General features: G+C 44.8%; 1 protein-coding gene across 3 annotated transcripts in view; it reads left to right on the plus strand.

Moving 5' to 3' along the window:
* ENDOV (endonuclease V) overlaps nt 1–16,946 on the plus strand; it is a 167,642-nt gene that overhangs the window by 58,342 nt on the left and 92,354 nt on the right. For all 3 annotated transcript variants that reach the window (XM_069199727.1, XM_069199726.1, XM_069199728.1), the window contains 2 exons: nt 604–643; nt 1,154–1,266. In XM_069199727.1, coding sequence (XP_069055828.1) covers nt 604–643; nt 1,154–1,266 — 153 coding nt within the window. The remainder of the gene's footprint in view (nt 1–603; nt 644–1,153; nt 1,267–16,946) is intronic.

The raw sequence follows: 16,946 nt of genomic DNA on the forward strand, positions 1-16,946 counted from the left end.
GTGGTGTAGTCAATGTGTCATGGGGTGTAACATAAGTAAGACATTTGAGGCCGCTACCAACTTGTTGGGTAGTAAAAGATCAGCATTGTTGTGGTACCGTGAGTCCTTTGCACCCTTGAACCTGGTGATTCTGCTGCACTGATAGCTTAGCCCTAGTTACGTGAGTTACCAATTATGTCGTTGACTGTCCTAGAGGGATCAGAGAACAATTGAGTGCAGCAGTTACATACTGGCTACGATGCTGGAGAGCAGGAGGTATGAGGTGCCTGTGTAGTTTCTGCCCTAGTGCCTGTGAGCAAAAGGGAAACTGATTTGTCCAGAAAGCATAAGAAGGACTTCTGTATCCTTTCCTACTCTCTTTAAGTAGGAAACGCAGGAGGCACACTATCATGAAGTGTTGAAGAGCACACATTTATAAAAAAAAGGCTAAAATTCAAGTTAGAATGTGCATCCTCAAACAATTTCGTAGGATGCACCACAGCCCAGGGCCATGAGTGTGCTTCCACTGTTTACAACACTTGTACAGCAGCCATGGCCTCTAGATGGGCTTACTTGGTCAATAGGCGGGAGACGTTCTTTAATTTTTGACTGTATATCTTTCAGGTCCTCCTCGTAGATGGCAATGGGATTCTGCATCATAGAGGTAAGTGTTCTATGTATATTTTCAGGGCCCAGTTGCTTTATGTGGCTATGCAGTATAGCTGGTAGTCTCATCTCATTGAAGACGTACTTGCATGAAACAACTCTCCTGCCCGACCTGCACTTACATTTCAGATTCACGCTCACAGAAAACAAAATGGATATGAGCTCTGCAGTGTTTTCTGACCAGCCGATACATGAAACAAACTCTCCAGCAACTCCTAAACTCAGACACACACAAAGAGCAACGTGGCTATCAGCCCTTGTGCTGCACTCCAGATTAGCAGCCATAGAGGGTAACGTGACTCCCAGCTGGATTATCCACACTGTGCGCTCACCCCTCAGACCTTGCACTCACACACACAGTTGTGGCCATCAGCCCTGTCTCATATATGTTTCTGTTTTGGATATATTCCACTACAATTAATTCAGGCTTGCTCACATTCGCTTGGTATAGTGCTATGGACTGGCACTCACTCCAGGCTCTTACCACTCCCTTTTTTTCCTTCGGCAGGTTTTGGTTTTGCCTGTCACCTGGGAGTCCTTACCGGGTTGCCATGTGTTGGTGTGGCAAAAAACCTGCTGCAGGTGGATGGGCTGGAGAATAATGACCGGCACAAAGAGCAGGTGAGAGCACAAGGACAAGCGGTCCAAAATCATTTCTTCAAAGGGGGCAAATTTAGCATTGTAAGGATGAAACGAACTAGCGGTTCGTAAATAGGAATGCTTACATAGCTCCAGAAATTAGTGGCATTTCCCCCATTCAATTAGTCGAAAGTATTCATGCACAAAAGGGAATACTGTTTCCAAAATGGCGCCTTGGTATCTACAAAAATGCAAGCCAGGATCCTCTTCTAGAGTTGAGTTAATCAGGAAGTAACAACTTAAACTAGACAGTGCAATCACTCTTAGTAACAAGAGAGTAACCAATATCCAGGCAATACAAATTAAACAGAAAAAGAGATTTAAATATGATGTAGATAGAAAAAATAAGCAAAAATCTGAAGATATTAGTACACTGACTGCCATACCCTCCCAGGGTTGACTGACTGATGTTTGCTATTTTGAAAATCCAAGTTGGAAAACTCGAAGGGTTGTATCGACTGCCCATCCTTGGCGCACACATCGGAGCCTTTGCACTGGGCTTAATCTGCATCCTGTGTATTTTCATGCTATCAGGTGACTCCAACAGTTCCTTTCAACACAACCCCCGCCAACTGATGAACTTTCAAATCGAACACTGTAGCAGTATTGCAAATCAAGCACACGTGCTGCTCCATTAGCATAGCTTGCTTATTCCCTGCCTGAGTTTGGCATGCTGTTAAAACAGTGCAGGCTTTTTGTATTAAATTCTCAATGAGAAAAAAACACTAGTTAGAAAACAATTTAGGTTGTGAGTTCTCTTTGTGCCTTTGTGTCTCTTTCAGATCTAAAAGCAATCTCATCAACCAAGGTTCTTTTTACATCATCTCCAAAAGAAAAACCCAAACTGTAACTCCTCCTCAGTCTTTGTTAGTTGCCGGATTTGCTGTGGTTGCTCAAGCAAAGTGCACCTGTAGTGCCTGAAACATTTGGAGCAGCACCAGTGTCCCACTTTCTTGGTTTTCTCATCAGCTGGTTCCACATGAGCTCCTGGTGGGCCAGCCCTCTTTTGAAGGAAGAGGCCTCTGTCTCCGACCACACTTTCTCGGGACCAGTTTCAGTCTTCTGCTGAAAAGGTGCTCCGCCCCTATGCTGCAGCAGGTTCCCTCAGTTAGCAAACACTGCTTCTCTCGTTCCTTGCACCTAGCAGATGGCAAGATATTTATCTTTGTGGCTCATAGTAGAATAGCAGTATGAGTATGCATTGAAAATGTTTGCTCTCAAATTTGTCTTGATATTCTTTGGCAAGGGTGGCAGTTATATCACCCGCACATGCAGTGTAATACCTTCCTTCTTGTTGGGAGCACACTGTCATTTTGGTCAGTAACCCAACGGAGAGGCCTATGTGTTCCTAGTTTTAGTGCTGAAACTTGCCACAAATGTCTCATGATTTGCATTTTCTTTTCTGCCATGCTCTTTGAAGGCTGCAGTAGAGTCCGTTAAAAGCCAATGGGTTGTGCCCTTTGTTAAAAATGCTTAACACGTGAAACTCTAGAGGGGATCTCTCAGGATGGTAGAATAAGATGTCTTTTAATGCAGTCCTCCAGCAAAGGCAATCCATGGTGGTTGTACATGGGGCATAATAGCAATTGGTCAGAGAATATTGTGATGCTCATACATCTAACCCGGGGTCACTTAGATTTCTTGTTTGCAGGCAAAAGCTTAAAAGGACAGGTAGGGTAAAGGGATATGGGTTCTTGATAATGCGGCAACTCTTAATTGGATGGTAGAAACAGTCAAAAGAGGATGGCAAGAAGCCAAGGACTGGTGTTCGCTGCTGCCAAAGTGAAGGGCAGATCTGTATCCAAATAAGGACCAGCTTCCGAAAGAAAAGAAACTCCCCAGGAGAAAGATAATCACACCAGCCTCTATCAATAATCAATGCTAATGCTAAAGTTTACGCAAAGATATTGGCCACTCGCCTGATTACTATAATTGAAACAGTGATTAGTCTTCAACAACATGGATTTATATCTGATAGCGACACTGCCATCCTTACAAATGTTGTGATTTTCTGTTTTTAATGCAGCCAACACATTGACTCAATAAGCTGGTATGCTGAAAAAGCATTTTGTAATTGTAATAGAAAGTTCGATGGCATCTGTCGCTGTAGATACACATGTTCTGCAATAGCTCGCCATCTGGTGTTGGGTCGGAGTGTTACAAGTTGTTTTTCTTCGAAGAAGTGTTTTCGAGTCACGGGACCGAGTGACTCCTCCTTCTGTGCTCATTGCGCATGGGCGTCGACTCCATCTTCGATTGTTTTCTTTCCGCCATCTTTCCGCCATCGGGTTCGGACGTGTTCCTGTCGCTCCGAGTTTCGGAACGGAAAGATAGCTGAAAACTGAAGATTTTCGACGGTATCGTTGCGATCCGGTTCGAGATAAACACACACGACGACGCATTGAACATCGAAGAGCTTCGGTGCCCTTCGGGGTAGATTTCGGCACACCGTCGGGCCCTAGTCGGCCCGACCGCGTGGAGAACAACGCCGATGGAACGGACCCCGTTTCGATTCTGCCCTGAATGCCACAACAAATATCCTTATACGGACCAACACTCTGTAACCTGTGCCTGTCACCCGAGCACAGCGAAGAATCCTGTGAGGCCTGTCGGGCGTTCCGGTCCCGAAAAACTCTGCGCGACTGTCGAGCGAGAAGACTGCAGATGGCGTCCACGCCAAAGGAGCATCGACAGTTCGAGACAGAAGAGGAACAGGAGGAATCCTTTTCCATCCAGGATTCAGACTCCGACGAACTCGACAATACAAAAACTGTGAGTAAGACGTCGAGATCAGAACTTAAAAAAGGCAAAAAGGCCCAGGGGACGCCACTGCCAACCGGCCATGGCTCAACCCAAATTACCGGTGACCAACAATCGGCACCGAAAAAGGCCCATTCAGTGTCGAGATCGTCCGACTCCGGTCGAGACACCGGCACGCAGCCTCCTCGGGACCGAGAGAGTGCTAAAGAGAAGCATCGACACCGAGAGTTCGGTGTCGACACGGATCGACGCCGAGACAGTGGCGCCGAAGACCATAGGGGCCAAGATTTTTCAGCACAAAAGAAGAGGAAGGTTACCTCGGAGCCGAAAAGACAAACAACAGGGTTTTCGGAGCCGAAAAAAGCACCAACACACCCAGTTTCAGGCTCCTATACTGAAGAGCATTCTATGTCTTCACAAATGAAAAAACACAGATTCGAACAGGAACTGCAATCCACTGAAGTGGATCACACGCAAAAGCGTATCTTTATTCAGCAGGGGACAGGGAAGATCAGTACCCTTCCACCTGTCAAAAGAAAGAGAACACTTCAGTTTATAGCACTAGAGGCTCCTCAGCAACAAACAGCAAAGAAGGTAACACCTCCTCCCTCGCCTCCACCTGTAACTCCGGCTTCGCCAACTTACACCCCGTCACATTCGCCAGCTCACACCGCCATGAGCCACGATGACCAAGATCAAGACGCGTGGGACTTGTACGATGCACCAGTGTCTGATAACAGCCCAGACACATACCCAACTAGGCCATCACCACCTGAGGACAGCACAGCCTATTCACAAGTGGTGGCTAGAGCAGCACAGTTCCATAATGTGGAACTACACTCTGAACAAGTAGAGGATGACTTTTTATTTAACACCCTCTCCTCCACCCACAGCTCCTACCAAAGCCTGCCTATGCTCCCAGGCATGCTACGCCATGCAAAGGAGATCTTCAAGGAACCAGTTAAAAGTAGGGCAGTAACGCCTAGAGTGGACAAAAAGTATAAGGCGCCTCCTACGGACCCTGTATTCATCACCTCTCAGCTGCCACCAGACTCTGTGGTGGTAGGGGCTGCCAGAAAACGGGCAAATTCACACACTTCTGGGGATGCACCTCCCCCAGATAAAGAAAGCAGAAAGTTCGATGCAGCCGGGAAGAGGGTCGCTGTCCAAGCAGCAAACCAGTGGCGCATCGCAAACTCACAAGCGCTGCTAGCGCGATACGACAGAGCCCACTGGGATGAGATGCAGCATCTCATTGAACATCTCCCAAAAGATCTACAAAAAAGAGCAAAACAGGTTGTTGAGGAGGGTCAAAACATTTCCAACAATCAAATACGCTCCTCTATGGATGCAGCAGACACAGCCGCAAGGACCATTAATACGTCGGTTACCATCCGTAGGCACGCATGGCTCAGAACGTCTGGATTCAAGCCAGAAATTCAGCAGGCAGTACTTAACATGCCAGTAAACGAAAAACTTCTGTTCGGTCCGGAGGTCGACACAGCCATAGAAAAGCTCAAAAAGGACACTGACACTGCCAAGGCCATGGGCGCACTCTACTCCCCGCAGAGCAGAGGATCTTATACCACCTTCCGCAAAACACCTTTTAGAGGAGGGTTTCGGGGTCAGGCCACACAAGCTAGTACCTCACAGTCCGCACCGTCCACCTACCAGGGACAGTACAGGGGAGGCTTTCGGGGCCAGTATAGAGGAGGGCAATTCCCTAGGAATAGAGGAAGATTTCAAAGCCCCAAAACCACTACCAACAAGCAGTGACTCACACGTCACTCACCCCCCCCACACAACACCAGTGGGGGGAAGGATAAGTCAATATTACGAAGCATGGGAGGAAATAACTACAGACACATGGGTCCTAGCAATTATCCAACATGGTTATTGCATAGAATTCCTGCAATTCCCTCCAGACATACCACCAAAATCACAAAATTTATCAAAACACCATTCACAGCTTCTAGAGATAGAAGTTCAAGCACTACTGCAAAAAAATGCAATAGAATTAGTACCAAGCACACAAATAAACACAGGAGTTTATTCACTGTACTTTTTGATACCAAAAAAGGACAAAACACTGAGACCAATTCTAGACCTCAGAGTAGTAAACACATTCATCAAATCAGACCACTTTCACATGGTCACACTACAAGAAGTGTTACCATTGCTCAAAAAACACAACTACATGACAACCCTAGACCTCAAAGACGCATATTTCCATATACCAATACATCAATCACACAGAAAATATCTAAGGTTTGTATTCAAAGGAATACATTACCAATTCAAAGTATTGCCTTTTGGTTTAACAACCGCTCCAAGAGTATTCACAAAATGCCTAGCAGTAGTCGCTGCACACATCAGAAGGCAGCAAATACATGTATTCCCGTATCTAGACGACTGGCTAATCAAAACCACTTCGCTCACACAATGCTCAAACCACACAAATCAAGTCATACAAACCCTCTACAAACTAGGGTTCACCGTCAACTTTGCAAAATCCAACATTCAGCCAAGCAAAGTACAGCAATATCTAGGAGCCATAATAGACACGACAAAAGGAGTAGCAACGCCAACTCCACAAAGAATTCACAATTTCAACAGAGTCATTCAACACATGTCTCCAAATCAGACAATACAAGCAAGAACAATACTACAGCTCCTAGGCATGATGTCCTCATGCATAGCCATTGTCCCAAACGCAAGACTGCACATGAGGCCCTTACAACAGTGCCTAGCCTCACAGTGGTCTCAAGCACAGGGTCACCTTCTAGATCTGGTGTTAATAGACCGCCAAACTTACCTCTCGCTTCTATGGTGGAACAGTATAAATTTAAACAAAGGGCGGCCTTTCCAAGACCCAGTGCCACAGTACGTAATAACAACAGATGCTTCCATGACAGGGTGGGGAGCACATCTCAATCAACACAACATAAGAGGACAATGGAACATACATCAAACAAAACTGCATATAAATCATCTAGAATTATTAGCAGTTTTTCAAGCACTAAAAGCTTTCCAACCAATCATAATCCACAAATACATCCTTGTCAAAACAGACAACATGACAACGATGTATTATCTAAACAAACAAGGAGGAACACATTCAACGCAGTTAAGCTTATTAGCTCAAAACATATGGAAGTGGGCAATCCACCATCAAATTCGTCTAATAGCACAGTTTATTCCAGGGATCCAGAATCAACTGGCAGACAATCTCTCTCGAGATCACCAGCAAGTACACAAATGGGAAATCCACCCACAAATTCTAAACACCTACTTCACACTCTGGGGAACACCTCAAATAGACTTATTTGCAACAAAAGAGAACGCAAAATGCCAAAACTTCGCGTCCAGATACCCACACAAGCAATCCCAAGGCAATGCCCTATGGATGAACTGGTCAGGAATATTTGCTTACGCTTTTCCTCCTCTCCCTCTCCTTCCTTATCTAGTAAACAAATTGAGTCAAAACAAACTCAAACTCATTTTAATAGCACCAACGTGGGCAAGACAACCCTGGTACACAACACTGCTAGATCTCTCTGTAGTACCCCACATCAAACTGCCCAACAAACCAGATCTGTTAACGCAACACAACCAACAGATCAGACACCCAGATCCAGCATCGCTGAATCTAGCAATCTGGCTCCTGAAATCCTAGAATTCGGACACTTACAACTTAGCCAAGAGTGTATGGAAGTCATAAAGCAGGCCAGAAGGCCATCCACTAGACACTGCTACGCAAGTAAGTGGAAAAGATTTGTTTGTTACTGCCATCATAATCAGATACAACCACTACACGCAACTCCAAAACATATAGTAAATTACTTGCTCCATTTACAAAAAGCAAAGCTAGCCTTCTCTTCTATTAAAATACACCTTGCAGCAATATCTGCATACCTGCAGACTACCTATTCAACTTCCTTGCATAGGATACCAGTCATCAAAGCATTCATAGAAGGTCTTAAAAGAATTATACCACCAAGAACACCACCTGTTCCTTCATGGAACCTAAACGTGGTCCTAACAAGACTCATGGGCCCACCTTTCGAACCCATGCACTCTTGCGGAATACAATTCCTAACCTGGAAAGTTGCCTTTCTCATCGCCATTACATCTCTAAGAAGAGTAAGTGAAATTCAAGCGTTCACAACACAAGAACCTTTTATACAAATACATAAAAATAAGGTCGTCCTACGACCTAATCCTAAATTTTTACCAAAAGTTATTTCACCGTTCCATCTAAATCAAACGGTAGAACTACCAGTTTTTTTCCCACAGCCAGATTCTGTGGCTGAAAGAGCACTACATACATTAGATGTCAAAAGAGCATTAATGTACTACATTGACAGAACAAAGAACATCAGAAAGACTAAACAGCTATTTATTGCATTCCAAAAACCTCATGCAGGTAACCCAATATCAAAACAAGGTATAGCCAGATGGATAGTTAAATGCATCCAAATCTGCTACCTTAAAGCAAAAAGACAACTGCCCATTACTCCCAGGGCACATTCAACAAGGAAAAAAGGTGCTTCAATGGCCTTTTTAGGAAACATCCCAATGCATGAAATATGTAAGGCAGCCACATGGTCTACGCCTCACACATTCACCAAACACTACTGTATAGATGTGCTATCCGCACAACAAGCTACAGTAGGTCAAGCTGTATTAAGAACTCTATTTCAGACAACTTCTACTCCTACAGGCTAAACCACCGCTTATGGGGAAATAACTGCTTACTAGTCTATGCAGAACATGTGTATCTACAGCGACAGATGCCATCGAACTGAAAATGTCACTTACCCAGTGTACATCTGTTCGTGGCATCAGTCACTGAGATTCACATGTGCCCACCCACCTCCCCGGAAGCCTGTAGCAGTTCAGAAGTTACCTTCAATTTTGTACATTTGTATATATATTATTTAAACCTTTAATAGGTACATACTTACACATTTCATTGCGCGGGCACTATTACTATAGTACAACTCCTACCTCACCCTCTGCGGGGAAAACAATCGAAGATGGAGTCGACGCCCATGCACAATGAGCACAGAAGGAGGAGTCACTCGGTCCCGTGACTCGAAAACACTTCTTCGAAGAAAAACAACTTGTAACACTCCGACCCAACACCAGATGGCGAGCTATTGCAGAACATGTGAATCTCAGCGACTGATGCCACGAACAGATGTACACTGGGTAAGTGACATTTTCATTATATAGCGCTTCCTGCAGTGTCCTGAAAGTACCTATGGATACATTAAGAACTTTTGGCATTTTTGAGAGGTTTTTGAGGTAAATTCAGAGCTTATATCACACCCCCACAGCTAGATTGGTTTTAGGTGGTCAAATATTTGAGAAATGTATGATTTGTGGTGGCACCAGGCAGGGGTGGCCTGTGTCCCCTCTTTTATTTGCTCTTTATTTAGAGTCATGTTTGCGTTGTATATTGACTAATCAGGAAATAATCCCTATGGTATAAATGGGGATTACTGTTAAATGAATCGCATGTGCAGTTGATGTTGCTATATTAAACGAATCACATGTGCAGTTGATGTCGCTATACAGTATAGTCAGGTGATGCAATACACGCTATCGTACATATAAAAGATGAGGCAACCAGGTACAGTAGGATATCAGGATAGAAGTTAACTGTACAGAACACATCGATTATTGGTCAATATGCATTAGGAAAGAATGGTAAGCATTTTACTGAAACCGCTGTGTACCTTGGTATTAAGATTACGATTACTAGCCAGATTAATAATATTGTTTCCTTTAATTGTGAGGAATTGCTGTGACAATGCATAGTTAAAATGTGTCATTGGCATTTACTCCCCATTGTATTATTGGGCAATGTAATATCGTTAAAAGGAACGTTTTCCCTAAATTTCTTTACTTGTCTTTGGCTGTCCCACTATGCGTACCAAATTCTTCTTTATGCAGCTACATTCCCCGAGCGCCAGTTTTATATGGGGGTATCAACGGGCTTGACATGCTCTTGGAAATACTGTCACCTCCACATAAGGGCTGCAGGGCATTGCTATATTGTAAAAAAAAATTATTTTGACAACATTTGGAAAGCAGGTTTGTTGCCTTTTAACGTCAGTTAAAACATGAAAAAATTACTTATATATTAGATATAGGCAAGGATGTGAACTATTTTCTCTGTAGTCACACAGATCCCAGTTATTACAAATGAGAACTTCTTACGGTTTTTGTTGATCTCAGGGAAATATGGGATGCATGGTGTAAGGCATACCAGATTACCTCTGTTCATTCATATACACCTTTAAGGGCCTTAAATGCTTTCGTCAACTCTATGAATGTGAGGCACTACAAACGTACTAATATGCAATCAGAATTTATACTGCCACACAAAAAAAGTAATTATTCACAAATATGTGATTACGTAAGTCATTGTATAACCACAAATATCGATTTGGAAGATTCTGCAATATTAACTTGTATTCCAGTAAAGGTATATCGATCAAAGAATTGTGCATAGTTATGAATAGCTATATAGTGACTTGGTGGATTTAGCTGAGAAATGGTCTAACAAAATAGGATTATCGTTTCGGCCAGGCGACATAGAAGGTGCTTTTGCAGTACTTTCGTTAAATCTATCAGTTTGAAGCTACAACAATTTGAAATAGTATGTATGCTGTATACTATACCCCTGAAATATTATTTAAATGGAGGGCTTAAAATAATGATACTAATGTTGACTGTCCAAGATGCAAGCTGCTGTCAGCTGATATTGTACATATTTTATCCAATTGCCCACAGTTGTGTAGATTTTGGTCAGATATTGTTCAATGTTTAACATCGCATCTTCATACTGATATTGATATTATGTGGGGTATTCAGATATCTATTTCTAAACCTCTGGTCCCGATTGTCACTTTTACAATTATCTTTCTAGGTTTACAGAAGTCTTGTGAAACTATAATTAGTTTTCTTCAGAAGAGTTTGTATTGATGACCCTTGAAGCATAGGTTGAAATAATTGGGCACATGTATATTTAAAATACTTATTGGTAGTATGTTTAACTGTCGGGAAATCGAAGTACGTAGTTGGTTACACAGAAATAGAATTTAGGTGTACCTGTTCACTGCTGCTGCTACATTTAGTTCTGTGAGCAACCAGACACTTAGGTTAGCTTCCTTTCTCAAACCTCAATGACCAGCTAAAGTGATGAGGCAAAACAAACTGGTAGAGCCATGTGCCCTTTTTTTCTCTCTTATCCCTCTTCCCTTTCTCCACTTTTTTTTATCCCTGGCCTTCATATTTCTGTATATGTGGTCACTGCTGGAAGTAATGAGGGAGAGAAATGAGCATTGCTTACTTTGCACCCTGTGCACAAGGTTAGTGCAAACTGCCAAACATTTAGAGATGATATACAGGAGCAGAAAGGTAGAAAAGCTAACTTGCTTGGCATAAGTGGCATGGTAAGGGTGATATGTATGCTGGACATTTATGCCATACTGGACCATTGGTGAATTTACTAGAACATTTCTGAGTGATGTCTGGTTTACTGCAGTAGAAATATGACACCATCGGACTCCACCTGGGAGTGAACGTGTACCACTCCGAGTCGGATTTGCTGGACAGGATCTTGGAGTGGAGTCTGGTATCAATACAACAGTCACTCCTATTCTGATCCTTGCTTTCCCTGCCTCTGATGGGTAGGATGGCAATATTTATAATGATGGTGCTCCCTCATTTGCTTTATTTCTTTGCAGCGCTGCTGGTGATTTTGGGGGAGAGCTTTTTTTAAAGACCTACAGTCATTACTCATGTCTTTGATATGGGGCTCTGGGAGTGGCAATTGTGAAACTATATGCCTCTGTCAGAGGGAAGGTTTGTGGCCCCTAACTACGAGTTATACTGTGCAGCAGCGAAGCTCCAGTGTCTGATGCACTGAATTAGTGCAGATCATGGCGCAGAATACATACTCAGGAGGTGGGTGGAGGGGGGGGGGCAATCCTGTGTTAGAGTGGCTAATGGGACCAAAAGTGGGGGGAAATGGGAATGTGATGCTGATGCAAGTGGTCCATAAATGTTCGAAGGTGTACATGCAGCCTAGGACCCAACCAACACCGTACTCTCCAGAGCTATCCTAGTGGGTCATGCCTGGGTGCAAGGACCTGAGTAGGTCCTGTAACACTACATCCTGGACGGAGTCAAGCCTCACATTCTGGGTTGACCTGTTCAATGATAAGATAATACACACATTTCCCAGTCTCATGAAATCATACAAATTGGGTTCAGTAACTTTCTGTACTCTGTACTCACTCATGAGTTGGCGCTCACATGGGACACCCAGCAGGTGGACTTTAAGATATCCCTCTGTTACCAGTGCTCCTAACACATGGTTTTTACAGATAGGTGATTATGCGCTTATATACTGCTCCACTACTCATGCAAAAACCTCAGCTGGGGAGTCTGAAGCTCAATTGAACCGTGAACTGGCAGTGAACGACTGAGATTAGGGTGTAGGTAATATTAAAGGGGTATCCAAGAATGCTAGATAAAAATATGTGAAAGCAAAGCAAAGCAAGATTGTACCACATGCTATGGCAATGCCTAGTGTTGGAATGCTTCTTTGACAAGGTCTTGTGTTGTGTGACTGAAGTGGCTGGGAGAGCAGTTTCACAAGAGGCCTCTCTCTAACTTATTGGGCTTGATGCCCAGTTCCCAAAAAATTAAAAATATTCATAAATTAATTGACTTAGCGCTGGTACTCACGAACGGCATATTGCAATGACCTGGGAACCCTTCTCCACTCCACGAGTAGGGGATTGGCAGCACAGTTTGGAAAAGTGGGTGCACACTGTAGTAGACATGTTATCCTATTCTATACTTTAGGGGACCAGGGAACTGAGATATGCACATGAGGATTGCTACCAAGGAACACTTGAATCGAAATCCTATGAAAGCCCACAATGAGAATGTACAAAAGCAGGAGGGTGTTCTATGTTGAGTTCAGCAGGGTCAGATATGGGTAGAGGTGCATTCTCTGCCAAGCGGTATTGTCAGGGTGTGCTCTGTATCCCTGAGGCCCCCCCCCCACGCACCCGACCTAGCCCCCATCTTTTTGTTTTTAGATTTGTACATTAATGCAATGGCAGGTGATCTACAAGATGGGCTGGTGTATGCTGGGACCATGTCTGATAAAACAGTTTTAAATGTTACTGTATTTACATGGTTGATGTGGGAGGACAGTTCTGACTTTCTGGTCCGTCCAGATTTTTTGTTTTTGGATCACCTGGTTTTTAACCTTTTCCTGTGAGGGAGCCTCATAGTTTGGGACTCACCCACAGTATACTCATGGTTGAATGCACTGTGCATGTTTACTGCCGGAGCTGCCTTATTAAGGAGACTGCTGTGACACAGCAAAGGTAGGGCTGGTTGTGCATGACCATGTGTGCACAAACATGTGCACCCGTGTGAGGGCTATGTTGGGAGTATTCCTGGTGTGTGCAGCCCAAGAACTGCGCTTAGGTAGCCTGGCACCAAAGGGACCATGCAGAGTTGGTGGTGACCTGGAGTAGGCCTTATGAGATAGGTTTACACATGTGAGGGATAGTCAGTGTGCTTACTGTCTTGATTGTAGTGACACTCCATGATATGTCAATGGGAAAGGCTGGCCTAGGCCGCAACTCCAGTTCCCTAGGGTCCACTGATGCACCAATGTTCACTGAAACCTGTATGAAAAGAGTAATGCAGTAGGCTACCAAAGCATATCTGTACAGCTCATGGGTCATCCAGGAATGTCATTTTTCTCTGACTCGGCTCCGGATTAGGGCCCATTACAGCTTTGTCCAGCTGCAGGAGCAGAGCCTTGCATCAGTCTGCCAGCTGTCATTCTGTGCCAGGAACTGGGCTTGCCACAGGTTGTTAACGAGGAGGGGCTAGTTGGAGGAATTGCTAGAAGAGGCCCTGTAAGGAATATCAGGAAGGAGGGGCTGAGTCTTTCAGAGCACTTGTGGCAACTGGCTCCTGGACAACCCCATTTTGAGCTACCCCAGAAGAATGTGCAGGAAGGTTGGGACAGGGGAGGAGAAGTGATGTGGCACATCAGGCTAGGCCAGATGCGCAGGCCTGCTGGACACTTCTGCCCCCACTGAAAAGGTCTTGAACAGAGAAAGGTTCTCTTGTGGAATGCGCTCTTGCTGAAGACCCCCAAGACAGGAGGCTGACGCCAAGGTACAGTTGAAAGGAAGAGCCCCACGACTGTCCCCAGGACCAAGGACTCTGACTTTGATTGACCTCAAGACCCATGCCGTGAGGAGAGACTGGAGTCTGCCCCAGGAGGTGAGAGGCCCAGAGGGAGAGCAAAGTGGAATCTGGCGTAGAGAGCCTGTAAAACCAGCTCCCAGACAAATCTGTCATCCTTTCAGGCCAGGAGCCCTGAAGTAGGTGCTTTTGGTGGCTAGGGCTCACCACCAGGAGCAAAATGAGAAAATGATCGAAATTGGCCCAACGGGGACCAAGATATCTTCCTTCGAAGTTTGGCAGCCTTCGACCTTTCTTCGGCCAGCGGGTAAGTGCAAGAGGCTCTGCCGCCAAACTCCAACTTGCCCCAGGGTGGGCCAGGGCCCGGGGACTGCACCCAAAGAAAAGTGGAGGCTGGGAGCGCTGTTGTGCATCCCAGGTGAAAATGCTGGCATGAGGGAGCACTGTTGCGCTCCCTGAAGATGAGGAGAGGGGCCCACAACAAAGCAAAGAGCAGGGGACACACTTGCACCTCCCCGCAAAGATGAGGAGAAGGGCCCCATACCCCATCCTGGTGCAGAGCAAGTGAGCACAGCCGGGGAGCACCATTGCGCACCCTGGGAAGATGGCCGCCAGCTGAGAGTGGGGGCGGCGGCTAAAGAAGAAGCTGGGGAGTGCCGAGAAGGGGGTAGGCTCCCACTGCACAACCCCCTGCAGCCCACCTAGCTGCAGCACCCAGTGCGTCTGCCCGCAATCAGGAGCCAGCTCCGTGACAGCACAGAAAGGTGCATGCCATGTGGGCAGCTGGCAGGAGCTCCCTGTGCCGCTCCCAAGTGAGAACTTACCTTATCTAAGGGGTGTCCGTGTGGGCCCGGGAACCCCAAAAGGAGTGATGATCCTTCTAGAAACAAAGCAGCTCTACCCAATGTGGTGGGAGAGTCGCTAATATAATATGCACGCTCCAGAGGGAGTGCCCAATATAGCCTTTGTGAGGCACATCGATTTGGACCTAAAAAGTGCTCTTTTTTTTAGCTTGTGGTGGCCCCAGGAAGATGAGGTCACCACCAATGGAAGGCAAATAAATAGGGGGAGCTGCAGGAGCAGCGCTGCTTTCCCCAACAGGAAGTTTTGTGTCCCACCCTAGGTTGGGTGGAACTTGGAAATAATAACTCCCCAAGGGTTCCAACGTGTTTCAAACCAAGTCTCAGCTGGAACTTTTGTTTCAGGGTGATGGAACTGCACCCCCTAGGGGTGAAGATCATAGCTGCAGTCCTTGTGGACTAAATTATGGTAACAACAGGATTGTTTTAATGGTGAACACAGTCTAGGGATGAAAGGCTGTAATTGCAGGTGTTTTACAGTAATGAAGTCCTTTAGGGACTGTGGTTCAAATGGTAGCATGTTATGCTAAATGTGTTTACAAATATATGGCTGCAGTGTGTGGCCAGTGGTATGACTTGTGTAGGAGATTATGAAAAGGCACCCTCTAGGGGTAAAAGATGGTATTACATCATGATTACCAAACAAGTGATGTCCTTTAGGGACTGTTAACTGGCCATCATTTTTATGTTGAATAATTCAGTGTGGATTATGATCAACCGTAATCCAAGCCCTTTGGGGGTGTGGGAAGACTGCGTAGATCAGTGATTCCCAACCTTTTGATTTCTGTGGACCCCCACTTTAACATTAATGGAACCCAGAGACCCCCACTAAATCATCATCATTAGAATCCAGGGACCCCCGCCTGAGTCATTACTGGAAGCTAGGGACCTAATTTGTCAATATTTTTAAATATCTTTTAATTTCCTAGGCTCTCGTGGACCCCCTGAGAAGGCTTTGTGGACCCCAGGGGTCCCCGGACCACAGGTTGGGAACCACTGGCGTAGATTATTCTTAGAGTAATCCTAGCAACGCCAATCACTCCAGCCTGCTTAGACATGTTCCTTGTTTATGCTTATTTGAGTAATGAGTCTGACAGCCATCAGTGATCAAAGTAGATGTACTTTATTGCCAGTATCAGGTGCTCTAACTTCCAAGTTACAGTCAAATATTGCATCCGACTACAAGTGAATGTTCTGCCATGTAGGTTGTTGGTTTATACCTCCCTTTAGAAGAAAGAGGAATGATCATGCAATGTTATCCAAAAGAAATTCCATCAACTTGTGTATATTTGTAAATTGTTGCATAGTATTGAGTTGTGTGTGTGTGTGTGTAATAAATATAATTTTACTTTATCTAAAGAAAAAAGCACAGACTGGACAATCATTTATTGAGTGTTATTCTTGTGTGCTTGTGAATGGTAATTACTAGCCACACCACATCCCTTGAGAAAGCCTTGGACTGCTCTGCAATGCTACCCTATGAGAGTCAAGCGCTACAATGGGGTGTTTGGTTCCCAGTAGTGGTTGAGTGCGAACCCATTACTTGTGCAGGTCACACAACTAGTGACCCACCCTCCAACAGTTGATCATTACTTTACCTGTGTTCATAAGCCAAAGGAGATATATAGGGTCACGAGACAGGGTTACTCCAAACTATCAAGCTATCTTTTTACAGGCCATAGTGGATCACTTATTGCAGACAAATTCAGCTTACTGACCTTGTGCGCTGATTAGTTGTGTATGCTTTTCTTGAAAAGAACAATAATGAGATGTGTAAAAAGGGAG

This window comes from Pleurodeles waltl, chromosome 7 (assembly GCF_031143425.1).
Source record: "Pleurodeles waltl isolate 20211129_DDA chromosome 7, aPleWal1.hap1.20221129, whole genome shotgun sequence".
NCBI lineage: Eukaryota > Metazoa > Chordata > Amphibia > Caudata > Salamandridae > Pleurodeles > Pleurodeles waltl.